We start from the raw sequence: 18,378 nt of genomic DNA, 5'->3' as shown, positions 1-18,378 counted from the left end.
AGTCGTCGCTGCGCTCTTGGGGTAATTTTGGTCGGCCGGCCACTCCTGGGAAGGTTCACCACTGTTCCATGTTTTCGCCATTTGTGGATAATGGCTCTCACTGTGGTTCTCTGGAGTCCCAAAGCTTTAGAAATGGCTTTATAACCTTTTCCAGACTGATAGATCTCAATTACTTTTTCTCATTTGTTCCTGAATTTCTTTGGATCTCAGCATGATGTCTAGCTTTTGAAGATCTTTTGGTCTACTTCACTTTGTCAGGAAGGTCCTATTTAAGTGATTTCTTGATTGAGAACAGGTGTGGCAGTAATCAGGCCTGGGTGTGGCTAGAGAAATTGAACTCAGGTGTGATAAACCACAGTTAAGTTATGTGTTAACAGGTGGGGCAAACACTTTTTCACACAGGGCCATGTAGGTTTGGATTTTGTTTTCCCTTAATAATAACAACCTTCATTTAAAAACTGCATTTTGTGTTTACTTGTGTTATCTTTGACCAATATTTAAACTTGTTTGATGATCTGAAACATTTAAGTGTGACAAACATGCAAAAAAATAAGAAATCAGGAAGGGGGCAAACACTTTTTCACACCACTGTACATAACTATATACAATATACATAACTTATTACATTAGGCAGAGTTAATAAAACCTTAATGTACTGCACATATAGTACAAACGTTGCCAAGCAATTCAGAGATATGATCTACGACTGGTGCAAATGAAACACCTCAAGCAATCACATGCTCTCTTCCTTCAGTCTTTGCACTCAAAACAAAAAAGCTTTGCGAGTACTTATTTTAAATCAAACTGTTTGTGTGAAACATTATAGCTCTCTTCTAAAACCTAGTGAGCTGCCTGTAGGTGCGGTCCCGACACGAAACCTGTTTCAAAAGGTAGGCAGCATAAAGGACGATACATACTCTGCACAAGTATGTGACCGTAGATGCTTCTAGATATGCAAGCTCATTTTCCTGTGTCATTACATTCTGAAATGTGTCACAGACCGCAATTCCTTACTCAAGTACATGCTGCGTTCTCAACATTGCCACAAGGGGTGCTATAGCAGATGTAGGTGTGAACTGTCTGCTTCTCCAGTGAGTTTTCTGTTTCAAGTCAACTACTATCATGGTGGAGCAACAGTTTGAAGATATTATTGCTGAGCAAGTAAGTTAGAGTCTGTATATTTATAGCCACTTACCTGAATAACACATCCAGTTTTATGGCACAAACTTTTGAAGGTAACACTATTGCCCACTTGAGTACTATGTCATCTTGGACTTACACTGACACCTAGCGGTTTGGATGCAGCATCATTTAAAATCAATTGTTTTCAGTTTCAGATGCCTTTGTAGAAATTTATTATTCACAGTCAGCCATGATTACTTTAATAAATGTGTGAAAGTGTCAAATAACAGGACGGTTACTGAGATTAAGCAAGTAGTATTCGGCTGGCCATGTGATTCTAAAATGGCAGCTCCCATGTGTGGACCTTCTCTATGTAAAATAAAACAGCTTTTATAAGGTTACCGAAATGACTGGAGTCTTCATTTTAATATGATTGGTCATAATTTCCTACATATATTGCAAAATTACAATTTATGTCTTTAGGAGTTAAACTTTTTTAATGGGGACAAAATTACTGAGTGCACCTTTAAGCATGTTTAACCGGACCGCACACTGGCCAAGTGCTCGCATTTGCTTGTGTGTACTTGTGTAAAGTATGTTTTTGGCCTAATTATCAATTACAGATGCTACCTTAAAAGCCAATGTAGGGAGTAGACAGCATGGCAGATCACTAGATTTTTGAAAAGTGCCATTGTCTTGCTCTTTGGTGTGTGATAAGTATATCTGCAAAATGGATATAGTAAAAGTAATAGTTCAAACTCTAAATTCTGATTGGATGAGCCACGAAAGCTGTAGTAAAATGGTGGTAAACACAACTTGAACGCACATTTTATATTAATGCACATGGTTTCTACCATGCTTGATAACTGTAAACAGCCTACAGATAATGGATAATGAACTATAATACTTAGAAGAAGAAATGTCTGTTATGATTATTATTAATATATTTATCACAGTGGTTCTTAACTGTTCACTGTTCAGATGTCACTAAGCTTATATCAGCCACTAACCGTACACCACTAACCATGTCAACTTAAAATGGGAGGAGAAAATGCTTCCATTATCTTGAAATCAATGACTGTGCATCCAACCACCAGGAGCAAATCAAAATTCAGCAACTAATAACATATACTGCTTATCATTATGAAATTTGGCCTATATGTACAGTGTCTTGATGAGGCTGTGTACCAAAATGTGTAGAAATCGTCCATAAGGTGCCACTTTAGACATGGCCCATAATGACTAATTGGCCTTTATCTTGTGATCGCAATGCCCAAACTTTGCAAAATTTGGTAGAAATGGAAAACAGGGATTTCTAAGGAAACATGCCAAATTTCATGACTCTACGATGCTAGGTGGTACTATAACAAAAAAAAAAAAAAAATATATATATATATATATATATATATATATATATATATATATATATATATATACATATATATATATATACATATATACACTATATTGCCAAAAGTATTCGCTCACCCATCCAAATAATTGAATTCAGGTGTTCCAATCACTTCCATGGCCACAGGTGTATAAAATGAAGCACCTAGGCATGCAGACTGCTTCTACAAACATTTGTGAAAGAATGGGCCGCTCTCAGGAGCTCAGTGAATTCCAGCGTGGTACTGTGATAGGATGCCACCTGTGTAACAAGTCCAGTCGTGAAATTTCCTCGCTACTAAATATTCCACAGTCAACTGTCAGTGGTATTATAACAAAGTGGAAGCGATTGGGAATGACAGCAACTCAGCCACGAAGTGGTAAGCCACGAAGTGGTAGGCCACGTAAAATGACAGAGCGGGGTCAGCGGATGCTGAGGCGCATAGTGCGCAGAGGTCGCCAACTTTCTGCAGAGTCAATCGCTACAGACCTCCAAAGTTCATGTGGCCTTCAGATTAGCTCAAGAACAGTGCGTAGAGAGCTTCATGGAATGGGTTTCCATGGCCGAGCTGCTGCATCCAAGCCATACATCACCAAGTGCAATGCAAAGCGTCGGATGCAGTGGTGTAAAGCACGCCGCCACTGGACTCTAGAGCAGTGGAGACGCGTTCTCTGGAGTGACGAATCACGCTTCTCCATCTGGCAATCTGATGGACGAGTCTGGGTTTGGCGGTTGCCAGGAGAACGGTACTTGTCTGACTGCATTGTGCCAACTGTGAAGTTTGGTGGAGGGGGATTATGGTGTGGGGTTGTTTTTCAGGAGCTGGGCTTGGCCCCTTAGTTCCAATGAAAGGAACTCTGAATGCTTCAGCATACCAAGAGATTTTGGACAATTCCATGCTCCCAACTTTGTGGGAACAGTTTGGGGATGGCCCCTTCCTGTTCCAACATGACTGCGCACCAGTGCACAAAGCAAGGTCCATAAAGACATGGATGAGCGAGTTTGGTGTGGAAGAACTTGACTGGCCTGCACAGAGTCCTGACCTCAACCCGATAGAGCACCTTTGGGATGAATTAGAGCGAAGACTGTGAGCCAGGCCTTCTCGTCCAACATCAGTGTCTGACCTCACAAATGCGCTTCTGGAAGAATGGTCAAAAATTCCCATAAACACACTCCTAAACCTTGTGGAAAGCCTTCCCAGAAGAGCTGAAGCTGTTATAGCTGCAAAGGGTGGGCCGACATCATATTAAACCCTATGGATTAAGAATGGGATGTCACTTAAATTCATATGCGTCTAAAGGCAGATGAGCGAATACTTTTGGCAATATAGTGTGTATATATATATATATATATATATATATATATATATATATATATATATATATATATATATAAAAAAATAGTGCAAATGTGATCAAGCAACCTGAAATAAGACATCAAATAACTTTATCCACTACGTCTACAGGATCCATTCTTTCAAATTTGTGTGTTTTGGTCATGTCCTCCATCATGCTTGGACACTGATATTCGCTGTGAATAATATCTTATTCAGCCTATGTCAAGTTAATAAGTCTGTATATTTGTTGGGCCTATGACTAAGTTACAATTGTACAGTTACAATGTTTGATTTAAAGGATGTAATACTGTTTTGATGCTATGTTGGGTCGCATCTTGAAGTCCCTGTAAAATCTTGTTCCTGAAGGAAAACTAGATGAGAACCACTGTTTTATCATATTGTTGTTGTAAGCATTGTATATGTTATGGGTTACTCTGCTGCATGTTAGGCATAAGAATACCCTTTAGTAATGGGAAAATTACTATAACATACAGCCTCTCATGACTTTCCACGCTACTGTACCTTTGCTCTGGAGCACAGGCATGGAACATTCCTCCCCATCAATACCCTGCACAAATCCAACAACACTTTTGACAATTATAGAGACAGACACAAGTAATGCATTCAAAATCACATGCTGGAATTGTTTGAGAGTTAACAAGAAATTATGTAAGTGATAATGTACAGTCAGCCAGACATTCTCTTAAAACAAACCCCAAAAGGGCGATCAGAATCCCGGTCTCTCGATTTCAGTACTGTATCACCCTAAAGGGGTTTATTTTATGATAATGACTGGCTGACTGTATATTATCCCATTTATTACACAACTACTTAAATAAATAAATAAACAGACATGAAATATTGATTCGAGTTGAAATTATTTTTATCATGTGAGAAGAAAGAGTGTGCTGTGATAGGAGACACATGAAACTAGCACAGCTATATAGGAAAACAGTTACTTGGGACAACAGCCAATTGTACAGTTTAGTAGTCCTCACACAAAAGAATGTAACTGCAGAAAGCAGCAATTGACCAATCAGAATCACATATTCCATAAAGCTGTGTAACAAGAGAGTACAGATGTGCAAGTTTGTGTAAAGTTCTAGAAACTGTTGTGCTACTCACTGTGTTGTCTTGTCTATGGCGCAGTTGTAGGGCGAGGTCTCCCAGTATTTGACTGAGGGTGGCCCTGACCGCTGTGTTGATGCTGCGTTGATGCCAGCTTGATATGTATGTCTCAATACAAACCTGAAGATGTACAGGACATACAGATCAACCATCACAAACTGCCTGTGTTTCACTCAGATTTTTACACTCACACGTGACACAGATCTGTTAACTGGATGACTGTGTGAACAGCCAAAAATGCATTGATTCTGACATTTTCAAATCCGATCTGGGCCACTTTCATATGTGGAAATTACTTGGATGCATATATGAATTTTTGCAAAGCAATGTGTCTTCAGTGAGAAAAGCCAAGGTACATTTAATGTGATTTTTACATCTCAACATTAGTCATGTGTGCGCTTGATTTAACCCATATATTGCCCTATTATGGATTAAAACATGTAATTGTGATTCATATCTTTTCTCGTTAACGCATTAATTTCATTTTTAAGTACATAAAATAAAACAATTGGCTTCAGGAGTTGGGTTCAGAGATTTGTTTGGATTACACATTGTAAAATATGCATATGAAAACAAACAGTAAATTTTTGTTACAGTTTTTATAGTTTTCAAAATGTATCAAAACACAAAAGTAAGTTAATGTAAATCTGAAATTATTATAAATAAAAACTCTTTTTACCTTACATGTATGTTATGTAGACATGTAACGATACACAAATTTCATGATATGATAATTTATGATAAAAAAAAACACAGCACCCACAAACGTTTTGCTCAAACTCATTCAAGGATTCAACATAAATGACATTTAAATCATAAATGGCACAACAGTGTCTGACATTGGCAACAAAAAGCGGAGCTCTATAATAAAGTAACAAACAACAACACTGCATTTATTTTGTTTGACTGTAATAAAAAAAAAATCTCATATGAAATCACAATATTCATGTTTTTCTTGAGAAAAATTTGTTTGTCTACACTCAAGTCATTTATATTTTTATAGCACTTTTCACAATTCACGTTGTGTCAAAGCAGCTTTATAGAAAATCATGCCTTAATGTATTAAAGCCCCCAGTGATCAAGCTACAGCGACTGTGGCAAGGAAAAAACTTCATTCAATGTTATTTAGCGGCATGAGCCAAAACGCTGTTTATGTAACTGTGGTTCTATGACTGAGTGGAAGACCACCAGAGGCAGTACCGAAAGCACTAGTGGAAGACGAATACTGTACCTATGCAGTCATGAGGAATACCCATGCGATGCATCAGTGCAGGTAGAGAGCACCACAGCACACACTGCTGGCAGGGGAGTCACATTCAGTCTGTAGAAACGAAAAATGTGCAGGCTGAAGCCCATGTTGCCGATACACCTCTGAGCACTGCCCAAGATGTTGCGAGAGCATGCATAGAGTGACAGTGCATAGATGAGGGGACAGGACGCCCTGAAGACTTGTATGCATGAGAAATTACCTGCGTCACCCAGTGCGTAGTCTCTGCTTGGAGAGCGCTGTCCCTTTGCATGCATCACTAAAGCAAATGAACAGTTGGTCAGCCTTGCGCCAGGTTGCTGTACTGTCAATGTAAACCTTCAAAGACCTAACTGGACATAGCTCAACCCGCATGTCAGCCTTTATGAATCAGCCCAACACAATGGGCTGATTCATAAATTGTGGCGACAATGTCTTGGGTCAAAATGCTGGATTGGGCCACAATGAAACATTATTAAAATCAGGCCCCCAGCGCAAACAGGGAGCGCTCACTGATAATGTGTGGCGCTCACTCACATGCTTCACTGTTGTAATGGCCAAGAGGAATGCAGTCTTCAAAGACAGCCATTTAACATCAGAGTCCATTATAGGCTCAAATGGTGCATGACATAAGGAATTGAGCACCACACTCAAGTCCCACATTGTTCTTCACACACCCCGTGGAGGGCATAGACGAGTCGCTCCTTTAGGCCACAACTAACCAGTCAGACCCAAGCGAGACACCGCTCACCTTAGAACAGTTGGCTGCTATATACACCTTAAGTGTAGACGCAGAACATCCAAGCTCCAAAACATCTTGCAAAAAATCTAAAATCCGTCCTACAGAACAGTGTATTGGATCAGCGACATAGTCGGTGCACCAGTCACAGAACACCTTCCACTTACTAGCCTACAATTTTCATGTAGATGCTGCACAAGCATCCAAAAAAGTGTCCCTGGCCCCCTGTGAACACTCCAAGAGAGGCCTGGTGGACCCAGTGGCCACACCCACAATTTCAACTGGTCTGGGTGAGGAAGCCAAACTCTCCCCTCCAACTGAGTCAGCAGATCTAATTTGCTGGGTAGAGGACAAGGTGGCCCTGCTAACAATGACAGGAGGGTCTGAAACCATGGCCTCGCAGGCCATTGAGGAGAAACTAACAGCAGACGGTGGGCACAGTCATGCAGACAACACAGGGTTCTCCAAATCAGTGGTAACGGGGAAAGCATACAATGTTACGTCTGGCCAATCGTGAGCCAGTGCATCCAGACCCAGTGATCCTGGCTCGTCCGTCAGAAAAAACCATTGAGTGCAGTGAGCTGTCTTACTGTCTGTGAACACATCGACTACTTCGGTCCCATAACTCTGCCATATCATCTGCATCACCTCCGGGTGTAGTCTTTAATCTCCCTGTAACACCCTGCCGCATGAGAGTGTGGTTAAGTCGACTGGGCAGGTAAACCGCTCGAATGGAAAGAAGGTTTGCTTAAGCCCATATCAGCAGATTGTGAGCTACTTGAAGTGCACTCAGTGACCTTGTGCCCCCCGATGATTGATGTAAAAAAAAAAAAACGTTGCCACATTGTCCATGCACACCAAGACATGTCCCTGAGCACCATCTGAAAATGGAGTAGAGTGAGAAACACTGCAGTCAATTCCAGAGCCCCAAAGCCCTGCTCTAAGTTCCATTCACTCTTCTCTGGCGCCAAACTCCATCCCATCCGAGAAGACTGGCATCCATCCTTATTATCTCTCACCGTAAAGGTGGAGGACCCAGTGGAACTCCTTTGAAAGGAACTGCTTCCATGACCATGGAGCCAGGGCCTGAATGCAATGCTGTGTGATTTTGACCCTTGTGTACTTGTCCCGCACTGGAAACAGTTGCTTCTGAATGAGCCAGCGTTGGAATGGTCTCAGCCATAGCAATCCCAGTGGCACCACTGCTGTTGATGCTGTGAGCTTCCCTAAGAGCCTCATTAAAGTAATGTAGTGTTGAGTGTGGCCCACCCGAAGATGCTTCACCACTGTCAGAATTGAACGTACCCTCTCCGGTGTGTGGGAGGTCAGCAGGGGAGGGTTGAGTGTCAGACCTATAAAAAGGGTCGACTGAGTTGGGACAAGCCTATATTTGTCCCAATTCACTGTGAACCCCAAAGCCGTAATACTGTCCAGCAACTGGCAAGTTTGATTCATTGCCTGCTGTGGTGATGACACACAGACAAGCCAATCGTCTAGGTACGGCAACACTCTCATGCCGTTCCTTTGTAGTGGTTCCAAAAACACCCTTGGTGCCAGAGAGAGGCCAAACGGGAGAACTGAAATATTCGCCTGTGTTCTGGAACAATTGGAATATGAAAGTAGGCGTCCCTTAAATCTGTCGTCACAAACCAATCTTGAGGCATAACGGTCTGTAAAACATCTGCCGTGTGCAACATTCGGAATGGCAGGAACATTTGAAACCACCATCTTTCTTTGTGACCAGAAAATAAGTGGAAAACAATTTCCCGGGATGAACTTGGGGGTTGACAATTCTATGGCTCCTTTGCACAGCAACACCTGAACTTTGCACACAAGGGCATCTAACGGGCGTGGAATGTGAACTACTGTAGGTCTCACGCCAGTGTGTACAGGGGGTCGACGGCGAAACTGTATACATTAGCCTCTTGAGAGGGTAGTCAGCAGCCACTGGTTTGTTGTTATTGATCCCAAATGAGCCAGCAGACTCTCCGTAAAACAGCCCACAGTCAACCTTACCACGTCAGTGCTCCTGTCTGTGCTTGTCTGCAGAGATGGGGGGGTGACGATGGGGGCCTTGGTGTCGCATGTGGGACTGATGCCCAGGCAGTAAGGTGCCACCATGTCTGGCAGGAGGAGGTGGAGTTTGGGGGCTCTGAGGCTGAAACTGATGAGTAGGCTTAAATGTAGTTTTTGCACCAACATTCTGATAGTGAGCAACAGGGGTCGCTGTAGGTGCCCTGTGGCCTGAAGCTGTCCCTACATGATGGGAACGAGTCTCTGAGACTGAAACATGCCAATCCAGAGCTTCCTGTGCTGCCGGTCCAAAGATTCAACTAGTTACTAGCGGCAACCATCTCAAGTTGTTACGACAGACCTCTGGCAATGGGGACTGGTCCAACAAAACCTGGCGCCGTGCTTGCACTAGAGTACCCAAAGCTGTGCCACAGATGTTAGCAATGACACTCATCGCCTACAATGCAAGTTCAGTTAGATCCATCACTAAAGGATCAGATGATGTTGCACTCAGGGAGGAGTGCAACGCAACAAGCATGTGCGCCAAAGAATTAGAAACAGGACCAAGACATGCTGTATAGTTGTATGACCGTGACAGCAGTTCATCTGTGCGTCTGCACTCGACGTTGGGGCAGTGCACGTTCTAAAGAAGTGCCTCCTCAGGAGACACGAGGAGCACCGCAACACTGGGTTCTATAGGTGGCATGCTGCCAAGACCCACTGCCTCTGGGTCCTGCATCACAGCCAGTGTGCGGGCCAGTTGATCAGGACGTGTTGTCTTTGATGAACTCTGTAATGCAGACACCAATACGGATGTAAAATCATGGCACTGAGACATCATAAAGAGGCTCTTTGTGCATGACGCAGAAAACATTCTCAGAGCCCACTGCTGGTTGTGAGGGGTCCAGATTAATACGGGCGAACATCCCTTTCAACATTCCCTCCAAGGACGTTACCACTGAAGATGACCCACCTGATTTGTCAGACACATTATCACTGTCAGAGTGGCGTGACTGGGCCGCAGGCAGACTTTCACCAATCACTGAGGTTGCAACTGGATTTGCGGCAAAAAGTGAGTCAGAGGCAGCCACTGACATCGCATCTAACTCCTGTTTGGCATGCACAGCTGGTGATGATGGTGTGCATGATTCAAGCTCTACTTTGTCCTGTGCCGGTGGAGCTCTAGCAAGGAGCGGCAGTAAAAGTTCTACAGCAGAAGACAGCTGTTCCACTTTACATGCTAAATCAGAAGATTTAGTTTTTTATTCCTTTTGTCATGCTGAAGTGTTTGCTTACACTTATGATCAGACAAAGGGATGCTTGAAGAAGGCAGCAGAATCTCTGCAGAGGATTCCAGACCTACCAGTCAAGCTCAACGCACAGGCATTATGGAGCACTCAGAGCATGGGTCAGACATGGCCTCTTTTTAAGATGGTCCACACCAAGACAAGCAGGGCACTGATTATGTCCACCCATGATATCCATCACATTTTGACATGTATAACATCTAGATGTATCCATACTGACTTCAATACTCACCTAAGAGCAATCCAATGAGTTTAAATCCAGCGCTCGTTAACAACACTCACGTAAGTTTCACGTCCAGCAAGAAACAAACGATGATCCAACACTCATTAAACCTAGGCAACCAGGGCTTCAGAATGTATGAGCAGGTGCTTCCCGGAGAAAACACTTATAAACAGCGCTTCTTCAAGAATCTTGAAGAAAACCGCTCATAAACCACACTTCCCTGTCCCTAGCAGTGCTTCACTGAAAAAACCGCTCGTAATCCAATCCGTAAACACGGTGTTGAACCAGTTTGCGGATGTCAGATGAAGCACTCTTCAAAAATGAACTGCACAAAATGTCGTCACAATCGATTCAGTCAAGCAAGAATGCAGAAGAGATTGAGCTGACGTGTTCGGGATTTTTAGAGCTAAAGATATGTCATGCGTCATGGGGCGACAACTTTCTATTTCGATTCTCGGTCAAAGTGCAAGCGCAAAGAGTTTTCCACTAGTGCTTTCAGCTTTCAGAAATAGAACCGATCGGCACACGTAATTTTTTTGGCCTCTTCCCCCATTTCACGGATGGAAGGATTGTGCGTTCCTGGTGTAACTCGGGCAGTTGTTGTTGACATCCTATACCTGTCCCATAGGTGTGATATTCGGATGTACAGATACTGTGCAGGTGTTGTTACACATGGTCTGCCACTGCGAGGACGATCAGCTGTCCTTCCTGTCTCCCTGTAGCGCTGTCTTAGGTGTCTCACAGTACGGACATTGCAATTTATTGCCCTGGCCACATCTGCAGTCCTCATGCCTCCATGCAGCATGCCTAAGGCACGTTCGCACAGATGAGCAGGGACCCTGGGCATCTTTCTTTTGGTGTTTTTCAGAGTCAGCAGAAAGGTCTCTTTAGTGTCCTAAGTTTTTATAACTGTGAGCTTAATTGCCTAACGTCTGTAAGCTGTTAGTGTCTTAACGACCGTTCCACAGGTGCATGTTCATTAATTGTTTATGGTTCATTGAACAAGCATGGAAAACATTGTTTAAACCCTTTACAATAAAGCTCTGTAAAGTTATTTGGATTTTTACAAAATTATCTTTAAAATACAGTGTCCTGAAAAAGGGACGTTTCTTTTTTGCTGAGTTTATATAAATATGCTTCTCAACTAACACACGCATCTGTGTTTCACATGAGTGTTGCGCGTGCTACCTCTGGAGAATGCAAGTATGCGTGAGACCAGCAAACTTCCCGATATTTGTGCTCTATAGACAGGAGAACGCAGAGCAGGATCACACGCACTACTCAAAATTGCAACACAGACCACACAACTTACGTGACCCATTTGAATTCTGCTATGGAGGAAGTCAAACATGTTATCCGGCTAGACAGCCCAACATTCTAACCACCACTGATAAAGAAAACAGGTGCAACACTGTGTCATGCGTCAAAGTAAAGGGTTTTTAAACTAAACATTATCAGATTTACTAGAATTCTGTTCAAATGATGTTAGATATTAGGAAACAAACAATATTTTCTTTATAGAGATGACAAATGATTAAGAGCCTATAAATGTTTATTTTCCTCAGATGTTTTTTTTTATTATTATTCATGTAATATTTTGTTTGTTGCACTGCTTTGAGAGGATGTTGAGTTTCTTGAGGAAAGTTTATAATAATATTATTATTGGTCAACAATAGGGATGCACCGATATGGAAATATTGGCCAGTACGATAACCGATAAATTAATTATATTTGGAGCCCAATAGACGGTATATTTGCTGATAAATATAAATCTGGATATAAATCTACATTCTGTGTGGCTGATTACAAAAACAAAAGGCTCAGCTTATAAAGCCATGTCCAGAGTACCGGTAGACTGATAGTTGCTTTTTGGTTATCTGCACAAATCTATGCCAAAAGTTGCTGATATATATTTTTTTTTATTCCTCCGTGTTCTTATACGTTTATTTACGTATAATATATATTATTATACGTATACGATAATTATGTTTTTTGAAATTGAAGTGAGTGCATGTAAAGAAAAAATGCGACTATATGGAAATGTACCTCGTCAGCATATACATAGTGTCAAACTTCTTACATTGTGAATAATAATAATTATAATAATATATAGGCTATAAAAAATAGAGCATTGTAACAGAGCCAAGTCTCCGTCATTTCAAAATAAGAGTCCCCGGTGTGTTTCAGGCTTTTTTTTTTAGTGTTAAAAGTCCCACATTATGCACCAAATTTTCTTTTTTTTTTTCTGATTATTATTGGGATTTTGGTAAAAAAATAAACTTACTCTGGGATCTTATTCATTTTGTACTCTGGCCTCTATGTCTGTGCTGACTAAGAAAATGTTGTAACATTCTATGAATCAATTTGAAAAACTGTCAGCTGGATTTTACATTCGTATGGCCAACTTTCAATTTAAAAAAGTCTATTGACTGCAATTTATAATTTATAATAGAGAGAAATATTTCTCTCTAGAGCAGGAATAAAGTGTGTCCAGCGCTATGCCCTTATTCCCTAGTGCTGAACGCACTTTCCTGCTCTCCATGCGCTGCCTCTCTCCCCGCTAAAGAGGCGCAGCATAAAGCCTAATTTACTGCATGTAGTTGCAGGCGTGGTTATTTTAACAACATTATCGGAGACACCACTACAGATACTGGCATCTTTTGCTTAAACACACTGCAGAAAACAAAATGAATCAAAGTGAATCTATCTTCATCTGTCTGATGTGTGATTCAGACGGTTCAACTAAACAAGGTTTGTGTCAGGACAAGTTAACGTGCCGCCTTTAGAATATAACGTTTTCTCCGTCTAAATTTAGCTTCATTAATCAGCATGTTAGGAGCCTTTCATAATAAACAGATTTTTGTTCTAATTTTGTGAAAATTAATCAAAGATGTCATCATGGCGTGGGTGGCAAGGATAGCCTATTTATACTTAAATTAAGTATACAGTATTTTAATGCTTCACTGTTATATAAATTGTTTGTTAGTAGATTCTCACTTTAAGGAATAATAAAATATAAAAATGGTCCATTCAGACTTTGACATTTTTATTAAAGAATAAGAAAATTCATGGTACACCCTGAACCCCATACAGTGTTTTTTTATCTGTCAAAAGGCCTCCTATGTCCCATATTCCGAATGTAAAAATGTTTAACACAACAGCTGGCTGCTGTCATTCAGCTTCAAAATGAACTGTTGATCTTATCTTTTCAGAATCAGAATCAGCTTTATTGCCAGATATGCTTACACATACAAGGAATTTGTCTTGGTGACAGGAGCTTCCAGTGCACAACAATACAAAACAGCAACAAATATATATAAAAAAAATAATTAAAATTAATAAAAAATAAATACATTAAAAAAAATAGAAAATAAAGTATATATAGAATACACAATAAGACAAATTATATTATATTATACACACCGGTCAAAAATTTTGAAACACTCATTCTTTATTATAATTCTTTTTCTTCACATTTTAGAATAATAGTTAAGTCATCAAAACTATGGAATAATATAAATGGAACTATGGGAATTATGTTGTGACTAAACAAAATCCAAAATAAATCAAAACTGTGTTATATTTTAGCATCTTCAAAGTAGTCACCCTTTGTCTAGAATTTGCAGACATGTACTCTTGACATTTTCTCAACCAACTTCTTGAGGTATCACCCTGGGATGCTTTTTAAACAGTACTGAAGGAGTTCTCATCTATGTTGGGCACTTACTGGCTGCTTTTCTTTATTATTTGATCCAAGTCAAAAACCTTTTTTTTGAATAAAATTTTCATTTTGAAATGAAATAAATTAATATGTTGGCACAATTATATTTTTGTCTACAAAACTAATTTCAAATTTAAGCATACACCTTCAGATCAAAAGATTTTTAAGATCATGAGAAACACACATTTGTGTGATGTATATACATAAATTATTATATATGAATATATATAAATAAACAAACACACACACACACACACACACACACACACACACACACACGGACTCACACATAAGTAGTGCAAATCTAAATACAAATCTGTTATATACAGTGCAAGGAAATGTAATGGCAGAAGAGGTTGGATGTGTTGGATAAATATAAAAGACTAGACTGTGAATTGCACATAATTATTGCTCAAAGGGGCAGTTTTAACTGATCATGAGACGGATAGCCTGAGGGAAAAAACTGTTCCTGTGCCTGACGGTTCTGGTACTCAGAGCTCTGTAGCGTCGGCCAGAAGGCAACAGTTCAAAAAGGTAGTGGGCAGGGTGAGTGGGGTCCAGAGTGATTTTTCCAGCCTTTTTCCTCACTCTGGAAGTGTATAGTTCTTGAAGGGAGGGCAGGGGGCAACCAATAATCCTCTCAGCAGTCCGAACTGTCCTTTGTAGTCTTCTGATACCAAACCAGACAGTTATTGAAGTGCAGAGGACAGACTCAATGTTCTGCTGTAAACCATGGTTTGTCATTGTTAAACGTTAAATACGTCCTAGTAGGAATGCACATATCCTCACAGAAACTGATATATGATGTCACAGTATCTGTGAGCTCGTCCAGATTGGTTTCTGCAGCTACAAAAAACACTCCAATCAGTGCAGTCAAAGCAGGCTTGTAGTTCCAGCTCTGCTTCATTGGTCCATCTCTTTGCAGTCCTTAATACAGGTTTAGCAGATTTTAATTTCTGTCTGTAGGTTGGAAGAAGATGAACCAGACAGTGATCAGAGAGTCCCAAAGCTGCTCTAGGGACAGAGCGATATGCATCCTTTATTGTTGTGTAGCAGTGATCCAGTATATTTCTGTCTCTGGTGGGGCATGTAATGTGCTGTTTGTATTTGGGCAGTTCACGTGTGAGGTTTGCTTTGTTAAAATCCCCAAGAATAATAATAACTGAATCCGGGTATTGTTGTTCTGTGTCTGTGATTTGATCAGCCAGCTGTTGCAGCACTGCATTCACACACACGTTTGGTGCAATGTAAACACTCACCAAAATAAAGGAGGAAAACCCCCGCGGAGAGTAGAAAGGCTTACAGTTAATAAAGAGCGCTTCCAAATTAGGACAGCACATCTTTTTTAACGTTGTTACAACTGTACACCAACTTTCATTGATGTAAAAGCATGTTCCACCGCCTCTCGTTTACCCCGTTAAATCCGCGATGCGATCCGCTCTGAACAGCTGAAAGACTGGCAGATGTAACGCGCTGTCCGGAACGGCTTCACTCAGCCAGGTTTCTGTGAAACACAAGGCAGCAGAGGTTGAAAAGTCTTTGTTTGTACGGGTGAGGAGATGTAGTTCGTCCGTTTTGTTAGGAAGAGAGCGGAGATTCGCTAGATGAATACTCGGCAGCGCTGTTCGAAAGCCGCGCCGACGGAGCTTGACCAGCGCGCCTGCTCGTCTCCCTCGCCTGCGTCTCTTGAACAGCAAAGCTGCGCCTCTGACTAAAATGTCCAGCAAAGCATCTGAATATTCAAAGGAGAAAAAGATTGTCTGGTATTTGCTGTCGAATGTTCAGCAGTTCATCTCTGGTAAAACTGACTGGAAAAAGATTGCTATGTGTATTTAGTATTTAATGATGTATTTAGTATTTAATATTCATATCCAAGTGCCCTCTACTGATGAAGTCTTGATGAAATATTTTAATCTTTTTGTAGAACATCCCTCAGTCCGCACCACTTTGTCTGTCTCTGGGCCCCCAATGTCCTCATCCCCTGCCCAGTTTTGAAGACTTTTTTGAATGTTTAGGAATTAATTTTTTCTTTTCTTTTTTTTTCTTTTTTTCTTTTTTTTTTTTTTTTTTACAAAGTACAATTGCTGCCAACGTGGCAAGTTATAAAAACTATTCAAAAATATATATTATATAATTTCATAGCCATATGAGACAGTGTAAGCTACGTAAGCTTCCCTTTGCTGGGAAGGAAATGTAGAGACTGGACCTCATGGAACTTTAATTGAGAATCCCTGTTCTAAAGCATAACGTGTCACGTTATGCAGAAGGTTTCAATCAAAACGCTCATGGTGTGTGGTGTATGCCTGAAAAAGACATAATTTATCAGCTTTAATACATCTGCCTAAATTTTTTATAGGACCGATAACCAGTAACTTAATTTTTTTTTACATTTATAGGCCAATTTGGCCACCGATATATCGTGCATCCCTAGTCAACAACATTTAAGACTGAAATGTGGCATAATGTGAAACTTAGCATTATGATAAGGTTGTTGTAAATTATAAAAGAGGAAGTATTTAATTCACTGACTGGATTATCTAAAAATAGAAATTACAATATGGTTATTCAAAGTGGTCATGTCATGAGGAATCACATTTTCCTTAATATTTTGACATATAAGAGGTCATTCTATTAAAAAAAATAAAATAAAAATACTGTAAATTTCAGAACTCAAAACTTAATCCCCAATGCAATAAAAGCATTTGTTGAAACCAAGCTGCAAAAACAGCCCATTCTCTACTTCAGCAACTACCCTACGTCACTGGGGGCTAATTCATTCATGACTTCCTCTACAGCAGCAACATCAACGCCTACTTTAAATCATCTTGGCCCTGCCTGCTGGTGCTCAGTTTTTAAACAGAGAGAGAGCAGGACAGACAGGTCTACTGTGGCCTACTAACTATTCCTGAATACCAAAAGGGACCCATCTGGACTATTTTGAATGATTTTTGTATATAAACATGCACTAGACAGACGTCTTGGACTGTTGTCATGTATCTCTCGCTGCTGTGCAGTATGATACTGTATGTGTGTGTGTCTTGTTTCACCGTGCTTTGGACTATGTATGTGCATTTTTTCGGCTCATATCGGCATGGATTACTTGTGAACCAGCCATAATACAATTCAAGCTTTGCAAAGGAACTGTTATTCAAAGATGGGGCAGTTAAAAACTCTACTGAACCAATCGCAAAACCGTGAGTAAACAGATTAATTCATGAATATTTCAAATGTCATGACTGTTGTATAGTTTATGGATCATTAGTTTAGTACCATACACAGCAAGGGTAAAGATACCTTATCCCTGCATTTGGAAGCATGAGTAGAGCTTGTTTGTCGTCTTTCAAAAGAAACATGCCGCATCTGTCAAAGATGCCCTGCTTGTGATGCTGTAATCACAGACGCAATCAGCCGAGAAAAATTCTTGTTCACATATAGCTAAAGTTTACCAAATCGTTAACATGGATGTGTAAGCTAATCAACAACCCCTAACCCTGAATATATTTATATGGGGTGTAAATATTTGCACTAACAACAATTTGATTCCGATTCTTTACATAACCATTACGATGCATTGTGAAATCTGATTGTGATTCGATTATTTAGGAACGATTCATAATTACTTTCAAAAATATGCAGAAAAAAAAAAGAAAAAAAAAGAGTCAAAGTTTGGCAAAGACCAAGGAGGTTTGGCTTATGTGTGACTGCACAAATAAATAGAAAAATAATACTAATGTCACATGCATTATAGATCTGATATGAATAAAGGATAACATAATGATAACATAACTCTAAAGGTATGGCCGTAGAAAGGAATTCTGGCCCCCTTTCTTTAAAAAAAAAAAATAGTTAAATATTTGTTGTGCCCCTCTCCCCCCGGACCTGTGGGCCCCTAGAACCATTACCACCTTTCACCCCATTAGCTATGGCCCTCTTTAAAGGCTCAAACAGTAGATCATAAAATGCGAATAACATTAAGAGCAAGAGCACTGCGATTGGTCGTCTTCACTCAAAACCTTTTTGACCAAATATTCTGGTTTTGAATGAAATTTTCTAAATAACCCTGCTCCAGCATTAGCCTTCCATGTCGATGGGCCTGTTTAACCCTTAACTGATGGAGAATCTAAGATGGAATCTCCCATTAAGCAAACAGAAC

General features: G+C 40.4%; 1 protein-coding gene across 5 annotated transcripts in view; it reads right to left on the bottom strand.

Moving 5' to 3' along the window:
• Positions 1 to 18,378, bottom strand: part of LOC127411718 (brefeldin A-inhibited guanine nucleotide-exchange protein 3-like) — a 154,935-nt gene that overhangs the window by 121,910 nt on the left and 14,647 nt on the right. For all 5 annotated transcript variants that reach the window (XR_007892330.1, XM_051647414.1, XM_051647415.1 and 2 more), the window contains 2 exons: positions 4,974 to 5,096; positions 4,371 to 4,416 (listed from right to left, as the gene is read on the bottom strand). Coding sequence is in view for 4 of the 5 variants with exons in the window: in XM_051647414.1 (XP_051503374.1) it covers positions 4,371 to 4,416; positions 4,974 to 5,096 (169 nt within the window). In the remaining variant the exon portion in view is untranslated. The remainder of the gene's footprint in view (positions 1 to 4,370; positions 4,417 to 4,973; positions 5,097 to 18,378) is intronic.

This window comes from Myxocyprinus asiaticus, chromosome 21, assembly GCF_019703515.2.
Source record: "Myxocyprinus asiaticus isolate MX2 ecotype Aquarium Trade chromosome 21, UBuf_Myxa_2, whole genome shotgun sequence".
Lineage (NCBI taxonomy): Eukaryota > Metazoa > Chordata > Actinopteri > Cypriniformes > Catostomidae > Myxocyprinus > Myxocyprinus asiaticus.
This window is presented reverse-complemented; position numbering and strand designations above follow the sequence as displayed.